Below are 18,533 nucleotides of genomic sequence, written 5' to 3'. Positions count from 1 at the left end.
GTTTAAACACAAACACTTGTTGAGTTTTCACCTTGAAAAATTTCACAATCACATATTTGTTTACCTACATACTTAATTTACAAGCCCTAATAGTTTCTTTTGCTTTGTATAAAGGCTTAAAATTTTGGATAAGCAAATATCGAGCATGAAATTTCATTTTTGAAATTGGTAATTCATATTTTAAGGTATGATCTCTTTAACCTTAATAAAATATTGCCCAATATTTAACTTCTTACAATATTTAATTTCTTATGGGGCTAATGCTTAACCACGCTGGGATGGGTTATTTAAACTTTCAAGGCCAATGTAGGTTTTTAAAATATTCTGTGAGAGCAAGTTCTTTGGTCTCATTTGTAATGCTTTGAATATTTCATGTACTTTTGTTTAATTGGGTCAAGTTAATCCTGTAAAAGAAAAATATTTAAATTAAACCTTTCAAGGTCTGTTTTTACTGAGGTGTGTATTTTTGCAGCTTTTGTTTAATGGATTAATATTTGAATATGAAAAAAATGAGCAAAATTGTGCTTTAATTTTAGTACAAATTTTCAATTGAAATTTTATTGATAACGTTTTTATGTAGTGATGGATGGAGATCTTATAAATAGAAATGAGGCATTAAGATTTGTTTTGTATGGATACAAAATGTTTGATGTATAAAACTATTTGGATTTGTAAAGGTGGTAGAATGGTTGGAATGTATAATATATATGTAGAATTTTTTTAATGTATATTTTGTACTGACTGGTTATTGACTTTGTTAGGACCCTTACTCAATTATGAGTTTAAACAGATTTATTAAAGGGACTCCACTGAGCTTTTTTTTGACAAGGCGGGATTGTAAATAATTTTTCGTTAATTATGTTCCATTTGTGACCAGTAACTAGTGTGCAAAATTTCAAATCAAAATACGCTTGCTCCGTTTTTCAAGAATTATTATTCTAATTGTGAAAATAACCCAAAATTGAAATGAGTTGCAACACTTTTCACTCAAATAAAGTTAAGAATGGATTTTGAATATTTGATTATTTGCAAGCTTTTTTCTATGACTTGTAAATAACTCTTTATCATTCAAAGTTTTTGCTTCATGTATTTTAAAGTAACTACATTATATTTAAGTAACTCATTATACTTTAATAAGGTAAGGCAGTTATGCGTAAGTAATACTATTTTACAATTGACTAGTTCTGTCGGCAGAATTCTAAATCAATACAATTTCTACGGGCAATTTAAAGGTTTTTTTATGGACAATGAGAATAGCGATGTTAAATCAATTGTTTTCATCAAGAATTGGCGTTCTTTATCTCAATTAAAGGTACGGTTACTGTACAGTGTATATTAATTAATATGGTCAATAAATACCGATAGTTATTTAACCCTTTATTAACTGACTCTATTTGAGTAAGGGACATATTTTGTGTTGAATTAAAAATTTGCATTGTCAATTTTGGATTTGAAGTATTTTATTATAATAAAATGCGCATTATGCCTCAGAAACGATAATAAATTTTTCATTCTTTAGAAAGTTCAAACATATGATTTATAGTGTTTAAATAATGGTTTTTACAGCATTGTAAGATGCTTATCAACTGACAAAAAGTAGTGTTGAATGTGAAATTGCTTGTCATAAAAGTAGCAAAATGTAAACAAAGTAGTAATTTGACTTTTTGGCATTAGGATCATGACATTATTATCAGTCATTAAAATGGGCCAGAAGAAAAATCCCCACTGCAATCTGATCTTAGCTCTAAATTGAGGGATAAGGCAACTCACTTTTAGGGCTTAAAATTCAAAAAAAAAAAGGAAAGAAAGAAAAGAAAGAAATAAAATATTCTTGCATAAGACAAGGAGGTTTTTTTAATGGTATGATCAAAGTACAAGTACAAAGATCTGCTAAATGATAATGTTACATTTAATGGAACAAATTATGTCACATTTAATGGAAACATTATGTTGTGGTGGTTACCTGGTAATAATATTGCTCTACCAATCAATAACTTCTGACTTTGACATGTCAGGGTATGGTGAGGAAAAACATTTGAGCCGCGTCATGACAAAACCAACATAGTGCGTTTGCGACCAGCATGGATCCATGCTGTTCGCTATCAGAGTTTCTCTACTTGCTATAGGGTTTTTAAGGTGAACAGCATGGATCCTGATCAGACTGCAGGGATGCGCAAGCTGGTCTGGATCCATGCTGGTCGCAAACGCACTATATTGGTTTTGTCGTGACGCGGCTCATTTCTGCCATCTATATTTTATATGGTGATAATCAGCTGGTGTTGCATGCACTTAGTAATTACCAGTACTTCAAAGTTAGTCTATTTATCTACTGCAATAAAGTCAACTTTTTCATCCATAGCTTTAGCTTAATTCTTTATGGCATGTGGGTTAAAGTTTATAAGTACAAATTTAATGAGTTCTTTTTGGTTGATTAGCTTTTAAAATCAATTATTTTTATTTCAAATACAATATACAGTTAGATGAAAGTCGGTCTCTGAAAAATAAATTTTTAAAAGAAAGAGAAAAAGTTATTATTTATTTATTTCATTTTGTCAGCAAAATGATAAATTTCATATTTATATATTAAAATCATAATGTCATTTTGTTTTTGTTCATTTATTTAGAAAAGACTATTGCATGGTATGAATTTGATGGTAACTCCAATATACATTTGTAGTGATGACTTTTTATATCACTTGGTAATATTTGTGTTATGTGCTTGTCTGTCTATCCATCCATCCATTAGCCACATCTTTGTCCACTCAATAACTTGAGTCTCCTATCTTCATACAATGTAGGAAGGATAATCATGGCCAGCTGATGATCTAATTTTAATAGGTCAGAGGTCAAGGTCATAGTGAAACTTATTGGAAAAATCCATGTCTGCACAATAACTTAAGAAAAATATTTCTAGATTTATGAATATTCAAACTTTATCTTGGCATTGCTCATGGCCAGTAGACGATCCTAATTGATTATCAAGTCATTAGGTCATAGGTCAAGGTCACATTGGCACTTGAAATAGTTTATAACCCTTTCTAATAATCAATTATCTGAGAAAGAATTAGTGAAAGTTTGTGAAACTTGTTAGTAACATTGTCCATAGACTGTTGGTGACCTCTATATATTGTTAGATCAAAGGTCAAGGTCATTGTAACACTAAGTGTAAAATCTTTGTCAAGAGCTAGACATAGGTTTGTAAAATGTTGGTCCGAGTAGCGACAGGGACTTTAGATTCTTTCTTGTGAGGAAAGTATTCAGCTGGCTTACAGAACATTGGTAGTTCTACTCAGGTGCCCGTTTGTATGTGAGGTCTTCCTTCACCAGTAAAGCTTAAAAGTCACCATATGACCTATACTGTGTTGGTGCGACATAAAACCAAAACAAGCAAAAAATCTTATGACAGCATAAATAAGTAGTAGATTCTATAATGCTTTAACATGCAGAGCTCTTGTTACATGTACTTTTATGTACTTTTAATTTTCTTACTATTTTCAGACAGGGCTAAGAACAGATGGTAGAACATAAGTATGCAATGACGTTATTGAAGGTATTTGATTTGAAAAGCATTTGGTGAGCTATAAAGAAATGGACTTATCCAACCTTCCTCCACTCCAAGGGCAAATTGCGAAGGCTCGGAGTTCTGTGGAATTCCATGACATAGGTGCAGGAATATCTGGGTATCTTTATGACAGAGACAATCACCAGGATGAAGATCCGTGCCAGGTTAAATCATTCAATGAGAATGATGGGGAAGAAGCTGTTAAATGCCTGCGGAGATGCTTTCAGGTAAACAAAGTTTATATGTTTGTAGCGGCTTTTTGGCCAGCAGATAATTTTTACCATTCCAGTTGCTGCCTGAAACGGCTATATACTGTTGGCTGACTATAACTTCGAATTTTAATCTTGATGCGCCAAAAATTGATTGTAAATAGTTCCATAAATATAAGCTGGACTTCTTAGAAATTCCGCAAATTACATGCCAAGATATACTTTACTTTGAGATAAAGCCTCGAGAATTAATCAAATTTTCTTCATGAACACTTCAGTGATGTTTGAATGAATGTTCAATATTATCTACAAAGGTAGATGCAATTGTTGTTAAGTAGACAATCAGAATTTATTGCTGCAAACTTCTTATCAGAAATTTTTGATCTAAAATTTTTATATTCGCACCATCCAAAGTCGTAAACATAAATGCAAACTCCACAGCAGCTTGTACTGTTCCAGACTTAATAAACACCTGTTTTATGTCAAAAATGTATAAGATCCAAGGAAAATTTAGGACCACCCTTGTTTCTATTAGATCTACATCAGTTGCTAAATTCTAAAAAAATCAGTTATTATCTAAATATAGGCCAAAACAAGAAATGTAAGATTATGGTGATCACACAGACTTTTTTTTTTTTCATAATGAACAAGAGTACCTTCTATATTATAAAGAAAAATTATTCAAAATAGAAAAATCAAAGGGACTTGTAAAATTACCTGAAAAGGTCAATGTAGTAATTATATGTCAAGGTCATGTGAATTTGAATTCATTGACAGTTTATTTTTGAAGCAGTTAGAGAATATAGTCAGATAAATAAGCAGACAGGCCTTTATGTTAATGACCTGATATTGCTAGCTATCTATGCATCATTTAGATTTGCCCTTGTCCGTAGAATGACAAAAGAGTGGAAAATGGGAGGGGGGGGGGGGGGGGCATCTGTGCCTGATAGGTGTTGTACAATTTATTTATGGTTTTTAACAGAAACATGTTTTTTGGCCATTTATTAGATTAGATTAAATATTTCCAAAAATTGTTTGTCTTGTTTGTTTGGCTGGAAAAGACTTGTTTGAACAATTTCATGGCCTTGTTTTAAGATTAGATTGAAAATTTCCAGCATACATATTTTGTATCTCAACACTTTGATAACACTGTTGTTCTATATAATGTTATGAAACAGTATGATTGATGCAATTTGATTTCTGGTTACCAAGGAAACAGAATGTAGCATTGTCGCTCATAGACAGACAATTACTGGGTGGGTTTATTTACCAATAAATAGGTTTTTCCCAGAATATTGTTCTTATTTTTTTTCTTACTTTTTTTCGTCTGGAATAATCTTGATTGTTATGGAATGAAATAAATATTTGAGAACATTAATTTGATGGATTGCATCCTCATTATATATTGTAAATTGAATTATTTTATTTGGCAATTGTGTTTTCATTTTTGACTGAATTAGGAAATGGGTTATCACTGTGCTTGATTTCTGTTTTAGAAAATAAACGTTATTTTGAATATTGGAATCAATTCACTAAAAAAAAATGGTGGTCTAAAAAAATTGATCTGAACATTGGAAAAATTAGTGGATTTACTTTTAATGAAATATATGTTTAAATTACAATGTATAATAATTTGTTCCTATAGAAATGTCTTAAAATCTGAAATTTTAACTGTCAACCTATTCTATTACATGAGAATGTATCTTAATTTGTCTAGACTGTGATATAATGTAGAAACAGTTGAGATTCCTTAAAGTGTCCACTTAGATTGATAAAACATGCATAGAGATTCTTTTCACTGTTCCAAATCTCTATTCTATAAGTAAAACCTTTCTTCTTTAAGATATACTGTGCTCATTCTTGAGTAAAACACTTAATCACAGAAATTTATTGAAATATATTAAATTCTTACTGAATATGTCTAATTAAGTAAAAGAATGAATAACTATGTATGGGAAGCTGTGTTCCCTATTAGGGGAAAGTAAAGTTGGTCCTTTCTTAACATGCACTGGTTTAGCAATAAATTTAAGGAATTAATGCAGACTTAAAAAGCACTAAATTATAATTAGGACTTAAAAAGCACTTAATTAAAATTATACAATGTATTTTGAATCTTTACACCATTGGGAGTACATGTATAACGGATACACTGTTTTAAAAGATAGTTGGTCCTGATGAAATAAAATAAATGTACCGAACTAGATTCAACAAATTTAAAAATGGAATCATTTCGTTGGACAAAATATAGTTTAAACCCCAATGGTATAAAATAGAGGCTCTAATGATGTTTTATAAATATATATTTGATGAATATGGTACAAAATATTAATTCAAAATATGATATAAAATTTTAAATGACATCCATAGGGAAATTATTTATGTTTTTGATTCTAAAGAAAAATTTAAAAAAGTTAGTTGTTCAGTGGATGTGTGTGGTTTTGACGTAAGGAAAAATCAAATATTTTTGAGAGCTGGGAGGTGATAGGGAAAATTTTTTAGAAAAAAAAATTTTATTTAATTTGGAGCCTAATTTTGAGGATTCGCCCTCCCCATATCAAATTTGATTCTTTAAGTGCGGTCTCATTATCCCACTGAGCCGGGACCCCCCCGGTAAGTTACTGGGATGATCCGGGACGATCTGGGGTGAAAGTATTGTTGCAGTCACATTAACCACTAGTTACTACGATAATTCTCAACTTACCACCAAGGAAGTGTTCCCGATCATCCAGGCAGAGCCCAGGTGAAGATACTGTTCATGCCGGTGGTTTCCGGATGAAGACGGAAGAGCCACTGTAGATCCAGGCAGAGCTTCGGTAGAATTCCGGCGGATTGAAAACAGGCGAAAATGATTACATTGATACATAATTTTTTGTTATGCTCCCCGAAGGATGAGCATATAGTCGCTGCTATGTCAGTCCGTCCTTTCGTCTGTCCATCCGCTTTTCTTGTCCGGGACATAACTTTGTAAAAACAAGAGGTATCAACATGAAACTTTGTAGGTAGATAGATCTCATTGAGTAGGTGTGCAGTGCACAAGAACCGTAACTTTGCCTTGCATAATTTTTTAATTATTGCCCTTTGCTTATTTTTACACTTTGAACTTTGTCCGGGACATAACTCTAACATGAAACTCTGTAGGTAGATATATATCATTGAGTAGAAGTGCATTGTTAAAGAACCTAAACATAGCCTTGTCTAATTTTGAAGTTATTGCCCTTTGTTCATTTTTACACTTTGAATTTTACCCGGGACATAACTCTGAAACTATAAGAGATATCATCACGAAACTTTATAGATAGATAGATCTCATGGAATATAAAGTGCAGTGCAAAAAAACATAACTCTGCCTTGCCTAATTTTGGATTTTTTGCCCTTTTTCATTTTTTAGCTCGACTATTCGATAAGAATAAGTAGAGCTATTGCAGTCACCCGAGCGTCGGCGTCGGCGTCGGCGTAACCACTTATGTTAAAGTTTTTGTAATAGTTCAAATATTTTCAAAGTCCATTGACATATGGCTTTGAAACTTTGCACACTTGTTCACCATCATGACCCCAACCTGTAGACAGGAGGAGGTAACTCTATCAATCATTTTGACAGAATTATGCCCCTTTTTCGACTTAGAATTTACGTTAAAGTTTTTGTAATAGTTCAAATATTTTCAAAGTCCATTGACATATGGCTTTGAAACTTTGCACACTTGTTCACCATCATGACCCCAACCTGTAGACAGGAGGAGGTAACTCTATCAAGCATTTTGACAGAATTATGCCCCTTTTTCGACTTAGAATTTACGTTAAAGTTTTTGTAATAGTTCAAATATTTTCAAAGTCCATTGACATATGGCTTTGAAACTTTGCACACTTGTTCACCATCATGACCCCAACCTGTAGACAGGAGGAGGTAACTCTATCAAGTATTTTGACAGAATTATGCCCCTTTTTCGACTTAGAATTTATGTTAAAGTTTTTGTAATAGTTCAAATATTTTCAAAGTCCATTGACATATGGCTTTGAAACTTTGCACACTTGTTCACCATCTAGACCCCAACCTGTAGACAGGAGGAGGTAACTCTATCAAGTATTTTGACAGAATTATGCCCCTTTTTCGACTTAGAATTTACGTTAAAGTTTTGTAATAGTTCAATATTTTCAAAGTCCATAGACATATGGCTTTGAAACTTTGCACACTTGTTCAACATCATGACCCCAACCTGTAGACAGCAGGAGGTAACTCTATTAAGCATTTTGACAGAATTATGCCCCTTTTTCGACTTAGAATTTACGTTAAAGTTTTTGTAATAGTTCAAATATTTTCAAAGTCCATTGACATATGGCTTTGAAACTTTGCACGCTTGTTCAACATCATGACCCCAACCTGTAAACAGGAGGAGGTAACTCTATCAAGCATTTTGACAGAATTATGCCCCTTTTTCGACTTAGAATTTACGTTAAAGTTTTTGTAATAGTTCAAATATTTTCAAAGTCCATTGACATATGGCTTTGAAACTTTGCACACTTGTTCACCATCATGACCCCAACCTGTAAACAGGAGGAGGTAACTGTATCAGGCATTTTTTTTACTATCAAGCACTAAGAATAGTCGAGCATGCTGTCCTACCGACAGCTCTTGTTATACTTTCCTGTGTCCAAAACCTTCTCAGGGAGCATCACCCCGTTCACAGTGTTCTTGTGAAAAAAATTAATTTCAATTCAATTTAACATGCATGGTTCATAGCAGAGGCTATCTGTAGGGACAGATTTCTGTCTTTTAGCTGATTAAGTCAGATGCTGTTAAGTTATGGTTCTGGTAAGGAAGAGCACGAGGCATTTTAGGGCAAAATATTAGCATTTTTAGGGGAAAATATACCTATTTTGGGCTAGGGGAAACAGCCTTTATTCGCCTGTAAAATACAGTGAAAAAAATCACTGGTATCTACAATGTATCATCCTGTGGTCATATTATATAAATGACAATACCAAAGCATTTTAGAGACTTAAAGTTTTATAACCCATCAAACAATTATTTTCAGGGGTGTCTTAGTTTAAATTCATGTGCAGACCATATTCTAGGTGGGTATAGGGGCAAACTCTTATCCCTCTTTTTTCTTGGATTGCTTGTTCTTCCCTGGCTCAATACAGGTGGCAAAGGCTGATTACTTTCAGTTCTTACAGGTTAAAGTTCAAATAAATAACTTATATTTTCTTTAATACATTTTGTGTACTTTATTTTGTATACTTCATAGTTTTCAAATACGCAAATTATTTTTGGAGAGCATAATTCCTTTGGTCTGTCTGTTAAGAAGTCTCACTTTGTTTATTTGTCACAAACATTGACCTTTAATTTAACAAAGTCCTTCCATCAAGAGCATCTAAACATCAAAGGTACATGCACTTTGATGAGCTCTCCTGGCCAGATCCTTATGTATAAGCACAATATATGCACAAAACACCAAATTAACCTTGGTCATAACATTTTAGTGCTTCATGTCAAAAGCCTCCAAATTTAACTGCATTTACTATCTGTTATTCCACAAATACTGGATGTTGGTTGTTCCTACTTGTTACTTTTTGTGCTTTCAGATTTCCTAAAGCAAATGAAGATAACCTTTTGCTCTTTTTTATATTCTTTGGTTTATTATTCTGTTCTTAAAAACAGGCTACGCCACTATAAAATATATAATAACATGAAGTACACCAGCTCTCAATTGGGAACAGTTGCAGGGTGCCCGTTTGACCCTTGAAATGACTCTTTGACCCTTCAAACTCCAAAAGGCCTGATTTGACCCTCAGGCCCCATGTTCACTAAGAAAAGATCAGGATAAGGATCAAGTGATCCTGGTTTTATTTTCTTTGTTTTATATAACTAATATTGATGATGGTAATTTGCAAGAATTAAATGGTATATTTTCAAAATGAAAACAATTGCTGTTTTGCAAAGAAACAAACCTATTTTGGGATAAAATTGATGAATAACAAAACAAATACAAAAATAATCAGATCAAAATAAGAATCAATTTAAGGATCAAGATAAATATTTGGATCACCTGTAAAATGCCCATATCTTGCAAAAATAACAATAAATTTATTCTAAAATTTAATAAACATGCTATTTCAAGTCCAGTTTTATCATGTTAATATTAAATATTATTCTATTAGGATTAACAATGGAGAATATTTGAGTTTTTAGATTTGATCCTGATCTTGATCCTGATCCTTAAATCTTTGTGAACACGGGGCCAGGATTTTAACAGGAGGGACAAGTCTTGTTAAAATCACGGGGATTTGACCTTGAAGTCGGTAAAACTTAGTCAAAATGACCCTCAGGATTTCATGGCTATTGTTTATTCAAGTTTAATCATAATTACTAAACTGACATTTAGGAAATGGTAACTTACTAATATCTTGTATTGACTATCTGATAGAATTTAAATAATGGCATCTTTCAACATCATTTGCTGTTCCCTGACCAATTGGGAAGCCACACTCTACATAAAATATATTTATAAATTTGGAGCGATTTAGAAAATTAAGATAAGATTCTCGAGTAATCAGATTTCACTTACATTTATTAGCCAATCAAAATTGGTCAGGAATCCCAATGATCCTTAAATGAGTACAAAGTGAACATACAAAATTTGATTTAATCAATTTGTTGAAAATTAACAGTAATGGTAACAAATTAAAATGAATAGCAACAATTATGGTAAATTGACAGGATTTATTTACAGGTACTCAAGTCAACTACATAAATTAACGAAGAAATAGTACCATCTTCTTTTACAAAACTAAACCATTAAAGTTAATTTCTTCAACATTTGTTGATACAGATTGCAAATACATATTATGCAGTAAAGCTTTAAATATGCTTCAATTATTTAAAGTACGAAAATATGGATATTATTATGTATTAACCTTTAACATAGCAGCTTCGAAAAACATATGAGGAAAATTTAAGGAATAAAGATATTTGTAAAAATGAGTTCAATAGATGATGATAAATGAGAAATTACTGATTATATCATGTGAAGATAATGAATACTACCAAAATGATGAGAATCAGACACATTAATACAAAAGTGAAGTTATTATCTTACTTTGAAATATCAACAAACAGTCATGGAAACCAGACTAATGAGACTATGAAATATCAACAATCAGACATGAAAACCAGGCTATGAAATATTAACAATCAGACATGATAACCAGACTATGAAATATCAACAATCAGCCATGAAAACCAGGCTATGAAATATTAACAATCAGACATGATAACCAGACTATGAAATATCAACAATCAGCCATGAAAACCAGGCTATGAAATATTAACAATCAGACATGATAACCAGACTATGAAATATCAACAATCAGCCATGAAAACCAGACTATGAAATATCAACAATCAGACATGAAAACCAGACTATGAAATATCAACAATCAGACATGAAAACCAGACTATGAAATATCAACAATCAGACATGAAAACCAGACTATGAAATATCAACAATCAGACATGAAAACCAGACTATATGAAATATCAACAATCAGACATGAAAACCAGACTATATGAAATATCAACAATCAGACATGAAAACCAGACTATGAAATATCAACAATCAGACATGAAAACCAGACTATGAAATATCAACAATCAGACATGAAAACCAGACTATGAAATATCAACAATCAGACATGAAAACCAGACTATGAAATATCAACAATCAGACATGAAAACCAGACTATATCAAATATCAACAATCAGACATGAAAACCAGACTATATCAACAATCAAACATGAAAACCAGACTATGAAATATCACAATCAAACATGAAAACCAGACTATATCAAATATCAACAATCAGACATGAAAACCAGACTATGAAATATCAACAATCAGACATGAAAACCAGACTATGAAATATCAACAATCAGACATGAAAACCAGACTATATGACAGTTTGCTTTATCTCTTTCATATATGGAATTATGGATGACATACACATATGTATCAAAAAGTGTTTCTTATGACAAGAAATTTGCTATTTGAAAAAATATAACATGATGTTGAGCGGGAATGTTGGTGTCACAATCTAGCTTGTAGCTACCACCCATTTGTCTCACTGTCTTGCTTTAGTCATTTCCACATATTTTGCATACCTTTTATCTCCTTGTATTTATCAGTACAGATAGGAGTATGGTGATATGAATCTTTGCAGCATTGTTTCTTCCCCTTATATTGAGTGACATCAAATAACACTGTAAAGCGTCTCCAGCTCTACCTTCTTGTTCCATACATTTTCCGAGAAGATTTAGAGCTGTTTCCCGATGTCCAAGGTGTTGTTCCTCTTTTATGGTTCTGATAAGTTTGAAGAGCGCAGCTTGTTTCAGGTCATGTCTTCCAAGATGGCTGTAAACTTTGTATTGTAGAAAGTAGAGGTAAGGGAGGGAATCCACCACAGCACAATCCATCCATTCGTTGTCTTCTTCTGTACGAAATATTCTGTCCTCTTGTGTAGATCTAAACATTTCATATCTGAGTTCAGTGGGTACACAGTGAATTTCACATTGCCGATGTCTAACACATGATGCTGTTGTATACTGTAAGATTTCTTCATTATGATTGTCACATAATTCAAAGAATCCTTGTCTTACTGATTCTTTCTCAAATTGATAACAACTACAGACAGGCTCAACAATTTGTAGATCATATCTTCTTTCAATCTCACTGAGTACTGAGTCAGCTTTTTGTATTTCTTGAACACAGTATAAGATTGAAGCTAGTTTCAGTTTACTTGATGCAACATCTGTATTCAGACCAAGTGAGATGAGTTTGAGGGCATCTGCTGATACAGTGTTGTAATGATAGATGTTTAGTGAAGCCAGGACAGATCCAAGTGTTGTACAATACCATGGTAACAGAAGATGACTGGCTGTCTTATCTAATCCTTCATATTGATAGTTGATTGTCTTCGATACATAGTTCTTTAATATTTCTACAGCTTCATTAGGACTAATGTCCTTAAGATTATTATTAAATGCTTTCTGCTTCCTATATATATATACAGCTAGGTTCCTGAAATAATGTCACTTGTCTTGATTGTACATAAGTTATTAAACTTAAGATGAAGCCTTGAACCAAGAGCATCACATTTAATCCCAAGTAGTACCACTCCTTCACTGTTGATGATATTGCTTAATATTTCCAGGATATATGGTTTGACTGCAGGTGAAATTTTCCCCCTCATTAAATTGTTCCCAGGTATGATAAAATGTGGACAATTTTCATTAATGATATTGTTGTACAGGAGATATAAACACAGTGATAGACAAGAAAGTAAGTTATTTTCTCTCCAGATGTTAGAATGTGTATTGGAAATACAGTTGAAGAGTACAGTTTTACACATAAAACTTGTAATAACATCTTTAAACAGTGGATTTGTAAATGTTTTTAAAATAATTTTCATCAAGACATAACAGCGAATCTGTGTAATATTCAGGTTGAACATTAAACACCTTTCTGCTAAAGATGTTGATATTCTCCATTCAAGTTGCTCATGTTCACTGCCACTACATCCAACAGCAACAACAAAGCATCCAGTTCTGCTGCAGTATTGTTTCATTTCAGCAGATGGCCATTGACCTTCACCTTGTTGATTCAACCATTGTCTAGCTTGTTGTGGCCATTTTGTACAACGTATTGCAAACACAGAATCTTTATCACAGTAGCCTGGTTGTCCTTGTATAACACCTGCGGGCCCATGTATTTCACGGTTTATATTAAATGCAGATACTATAAAATGCTTTAAAAGTAATTTTCCTGTTCTGTCTTTGAAAAAGAATTGATCAGATTCACCATCAAGAGGAAGAGGAGCATCTTTTCTCAGCAATTGAAGTAAACAATATCCAGGAGATACAGAATTATCTTGAATCATCAATAGATTATATAAACCAGGTATCCAGTCACTCCAGTCTTGTATCACAGGGAATGCTTTACTGCAAATTAGTTGATCTAGGTCTGATTGCATTCCTGTTGTAGTTGTACCTTCTGATTGACTCCCAAAAACGTATACTGAAGCATTTCTATTATCAAGTAGTTGGTTAGTTATATTTGCTATTGATTCTGTCAGAAGCAATGTTCTTCTCCTCTTCATCACTATTCTCTCATCAACACCTATATCAGCCAGAACCTCTGATAGCTTCATTGACACAGTCTGGTTGTAATCTGGTACTTGATACATTCTGAAAATATCATATTGATGTCATTAATGTTTTAAAATATTATTAAGTTTCTGAAATATGTAATTTCTTTACTTTTTTGCTGATTTTCCATTTAAGATCACCACAATCAGATTTTTTTATTGTTAAATGGATAAATTTTCCTTTATAGAATTTTTTATACAAATATTTATCTATTAAGTTTAGTTGTTTTATAAGCAGTGTATAATAATATGTTTAACATGTTTTTTAACATGATTTTTGTTTATCAAGTGATTGTAGAACAGAGTTATCTTCTTATAATTAAAAGAGAAAGAGGAAGTAAAATCATTTCAGAAAACCAAAGATCCTAGATACTAACATTTGAAAAAATTCTCAAAATTTTGTTTCGCTTTAAAATAGTGACCTCATGATCTTTAATCTTCTGCAGATATAAACAAAAAAGTAAAACTTTGTAAACTTTTAATGAATACAGACTTAATACTCCTGACTTAAATTAAAATTGATTTCAAAACGAAGTCAAAATGTTTTATTTTTATTTTTAATTACATTGATTTTAACACCTCCCTTTGATGATGAAAACTGATTGACACAAGATATTTGTACAAGATAAAATAAAGGTCAAATTCACACTTAAAGGTCAAATGTTAAAAAATCTTCATTTCATAGTAACAAGTCTACATTTTGTGTCTGTTCCATAACTTTAACCGCTGTTAATATTTTTTGAGTGCTGATTATTATCCTTCAGTTGGTATTGTTTCTTATAGATGCAGTTGAAATATGGTCGCAAATTCAAAATTGAACATGGCATATAATCTTTAATCAAATACAAAACTTTTACCTCTTTTTGAAATAAATTTTAATGAAACTTGTCAGTAGTATACAATAATCATTAAATTATTACCTGTTTGTTTATATCTGCAGAAGATTAAAGATCATGAAGTCACTAGATTTTCAATATTTAAAAAGCAAAACAAAACACTTCAGGAATTTCCCAGTTGCTAACAACAATTAGAGTATTGTTATTTTTAACTTCCTCTTATGAAGATAACTCTGTTCCCGGGTGTAGATTTTCCAAGGTTTTTGGCTCAAAATCCTTGGAAAAAAACCTCGGAGTATTGGAACAAGAAAATGCAAAACTTTGCTATTAAAAAAACCTTGGAAAAATAGGGAGAGGGTGAAAAACCTTGTAAAAAATTTCCGAGTTTTTTTTTAAAAAAACCTCATAAAAAGTATGACCTCGGAGTATTGGAACGATTTCCAAGGATTTCAGAATAAAAACCTCGTAAAATAATTTCCGAGGATTTTGTTTAGAAAACCTTGGAAAATGAGTGACCTCGGAGTATTGGAACGATTTCCAAGGATTTTTAAAGTGTTTCCGTGGTTTGTTTTCCAAGGTTTTTAAATGAAAACCTCGGAAAGTTTCTCACAACTGGGAATACTGTTATATTTTTGAGGATTCTTACTTAAGGGCATCAGAGAATTTTCCAAGGTTTATTTGAGCAAAAACCTTGGAAATTTCTAGAATATCCATGGAAAATCAGAAAATATAACATCCAATGAAATATTCTGAAAAGAGCAATTATATTGTCCTTTTAAGGAATTAAGAAACTTCTTTGTAATAATACAGAGCAAAAAATGATCACATGACTCACTGAAACATTTAATGTCAGCGTGAAGTAAATAGTAATGCACTACAAATGAAAAGTTAAGTTAGAAGTCTTTAATGGTAAATATTACACTCAATGTTCAGTTATAATATTTTGGTATCCGGTTAAATTTTAATGTATTCAAATATCTATCTTTTGAATTCCTGTTCACTCTTCATGATTTTTAAATGTCCCTTAGTTTTTCCCTCACAATCACAGGGGTCACATGTGGAAAAATGCTCCAGGATACAATTCCTGAAATAAATAAAGTAAACATTTAATAAAGTACAGCCATTGAAAGAAGTTAGAAAAACAATTATATAAAATCACCACTGGGCGCTTCCCTCTCCATTGGGCGCTTCCCTCTCCATGTGGTCAGGATCAAAGACTTCAAACTACTTGCCTTACAACATTGTATTTTTGACTCCTGAAGCCAGGATGGGCTTCTTCCCTCTGAGGGAGCTACATGTATCCAGCCCAGGATTAAGGAACACCTGTGGTTATACTCAGGACAGTTCAGTATGTGTAGGCAATCAGAATTACATCATCTAATTTCTTTTTTATTAATCAATAAAAAAAAATGATACATTCCTTAAACGTTTCCATAGACAAAAATATCAGTTCACTGTTGATATATATTGTTTTAAAAAATCAGCACTTTTGTGAAAAGAAATACATCTTTTGAGTGATCCAAAACTACTTGAATTACAAGTTGTTCAAGACCATAGATTAAAATGAAGGCTTTAATATTTTCAAATGACCTTTTCTGTAGTTACCTTTAAATATTGGTCTACTGTTTTGAAATAGTGAATTTAATTTTTTTCATGTTGATTTCTTATTTTTCTTCATCAGTATTTAGTGTCAAGATTTCAAGAAAACTTTGGTAAGCAGTGTGACAATTCTGCGATGTTAAGAAAAGAAACGATGTCTGTTACTATTATTTTAGATTATGTCATACTGGATGTTACAACCTAAAGCACTCTAAAAATATTGCAAAAAAATAACGCTTTTCATAAGGTGATTCAGATTGCCTACAGTAATTGTATCATTCTGCTCAATTTAGTGACATCTGCACCAATAAAGCTGTAGAGTCATCATGTAACATTAACAGCATTTCCAACAAAGTATCAATAAAAAAATCAGTTCCAGAAACCTTAAAATTAATTCATTCAAATTTCAAATTGAAAATTTCAAAACCTAGTTTTAAAACAAAAACATACTGTATCCTTAATCGATGCCTGGATGCCAATGATATACTATGATAAAACACAGCAAAGCTGGATTGCCATCTTCTTGTAGTTTGGAACAGTCTTGCAAACTTGCTTACAAGCTGACTCTGTAATTAAAAATTTGTAGATTCAAATAATAGATGAAAGATGAAAGTTTATAAATAATGTCATCATAGTTTCATGCACTCATCTTGTTCAATACATTTATAGACAAAAATAACATTAATACTCTTAAAATATCCTCTAAACAATTGTATTTAAACTAGCTTACATTTAGGTTAAAAATATAGATCTAAAATAGTTTGTATTTAATACTTATTTGAAAAAAAAAAACAACAACAGATTTTATGCATAAATGTATCTAAAATTATTTACCTGAACCTTTTTACTATCATGTTTCTTTTGTTTATCTTCCTGTCCCAGGTCATTGATCTTTAGGTTCAATTACAACAACCAAACATTTCCTGAATCTTGTCACACTTAGATAAATGTTTTCTTTGAAAATTCCAAAATATGCTCCCTAACATTTAAAACAAGATATATATGTCCAAAATTGCTTAAAATAAATCCAGGTTTGCACTACTTCCAACTATATATATAACCACTTGACCCATTAATGTCTGAGATTCAAATTTTTCAACAGTATAACTGAAGGGGCAATCATAATGTGAAACAGGGGTGATCCCAAAATATCAAAGCCATCATCATTTTATTTTTACATTAATTTTATTGAAGGTACAAATATATCAAATGATAAATAAAAGTAAAACTTGAAAATTATAAGAGAATCACAGTTGCAGTGTCATTTTAGACTGTTTTGGATTGTATAAAAACCCAGACTCTCCCTGAATAATCACATGGAACAATCTGGTCTATCCCAGAATGCTCAATGAGAAGATTGATCATGCATAGATTATAAGAGGGAACCACCTGGGGTGCCATTACTTTTATCTGATCAGTGTGTTATATTCTGTGTGTGAAAACTTAGTGGATGCAGTATTTATTTATCTTAATTATAAGAAAGTATCAAGCATACATATTTTACACATTAATTGTACATAATTATATATTAAAATGACAATTAATAACTATTTATGTTTATTGTACACATAATTAATGGCAGAGTAAATTGTAATCTGAATGTATGTCACAGACTTGCTTAGTAGAATATACTATTTTATATGGCATAAGAACATATATTAAAGATTAATAGCATTCTTATTTCAGTGTTGCTTACAGGCTGTCAAGAAACCCTTAGTTAAGTCTATATATAGAAAGAAACTGCAGGAAAAATACTGATGCATTTAGAAACTAATAGACATAAACACTGATTGTTTCTTTTTGTATAATTATAAGTTTTGCTCTTTTATCTATTCTTAAAAATGGAGAAGATATCTAGTAACAATAATTATAAATAATATAAAAAAAAATATGAAAATAAAAAAAAATAAAATTTTCAAGTCTTTCTGATCATCAGTTATTTGAATAATCTTTATCTTATTATGATTAGTTACAATACCTTTATAGCCATTAATAAAAGGTATTTTATGGCAACAAGGAATTTACATTGTATTTGACTTTTCCATGTTTTCACACTTAAATTTTTTTAATTGATTCCTCCCACAAAAATGGCTTCAGAAGATTAAAGTACAAATTTATTGAAAAGGAAGT

General features: G+C 31.5%; 2 protein-coding genes across 5 annotated transcripts in view; one reads left to right on the top strand and one right to left on the bottom strand.

The window, feature by feature from the left end:
* The window catches only part of LOC132738420 (uncharacterized), a 61,839-nt gene that overhangs the window by 12,104 nt on the left and 31,202 nt on the right, over positions 1–18,533 (top strand). For all 3 annotated transcript variants that reach the window (XM_060725916.1, XM_060725914.1, XM_060725915.1), the window contains exon 2: positions 3,499–3,789. In XM_060725916.1, coding sequence (XP_060581899.1) covers positions 3,589–3,789 — 201 coding nt within the window. In that variant the 5' untranslated portion in view covers positions 3,499–3,588. The remainder of the gene's footprint in view (positions 1–3,498; positions 3,790–18,533) is intronic.
* On the bottom strand, positions 12,432–15,027 carry LOC132738421 (uncharacterized). 2 transcript variants are annotated; one of them, XM_060725918.1, is made up of 3 exons: positions 14,889–15,024; positions 14,346–14,408; positions 12,432–14,008 (listed from the first exon to the last, which is right to left on the bottom strand). In XM_060725918.1, exon 3 carries the CDS (start codon positions 14,005–14,007, stop codon positions 12,835–12,837), a length of 1,173 nt encoding a protein of 390 aa, XP_060581901.1. In that variant the 5' UTR covers position 14,008; positions 14,346–14,408; positions 14,889–15,024; the 3' UTR covers positions 12,432–12,834. The 2 variants fall into 2 exon arrangements, with proteins under 2 accessions (XP_060581901.1, XP_060581900.1); XM_060725917.1 differs by lacking the exon at positions 14,346–14,408 and having other exon boundaries at positions 14,889–15,027.

Source organism: Ruditapes philippinarum, unplaced genomic scaffold (genome assembly GCF_026571515.1).
Source record: "Ruditapes philippinarum isolate M1 unplaced genomic scaffold, ASM2657151v2 ctg574_1_1_1_1, whole genome shotgun sequence".
Lineage (NCBI taxonomy): Eukaryota > Metazoa > Mollusca > Bivalvia > Venerida > Veneridae > Ruditapes > Ruditapes philippinarum.
The sequence above is the reverse complement of the archived record's forward strand: the minus strand, read 5'-3'. Positions and strand labels throughout refer to the sequence as shown.

Coding starts and splice junctions, on each gene's coding strand:
- LOC132738421 (XM_060725917.1), bottom strand. CDS start 14,007: ATGTATCAAGTACCAGATTACAACCAGACTGTGTCAATGAAGCTATCA.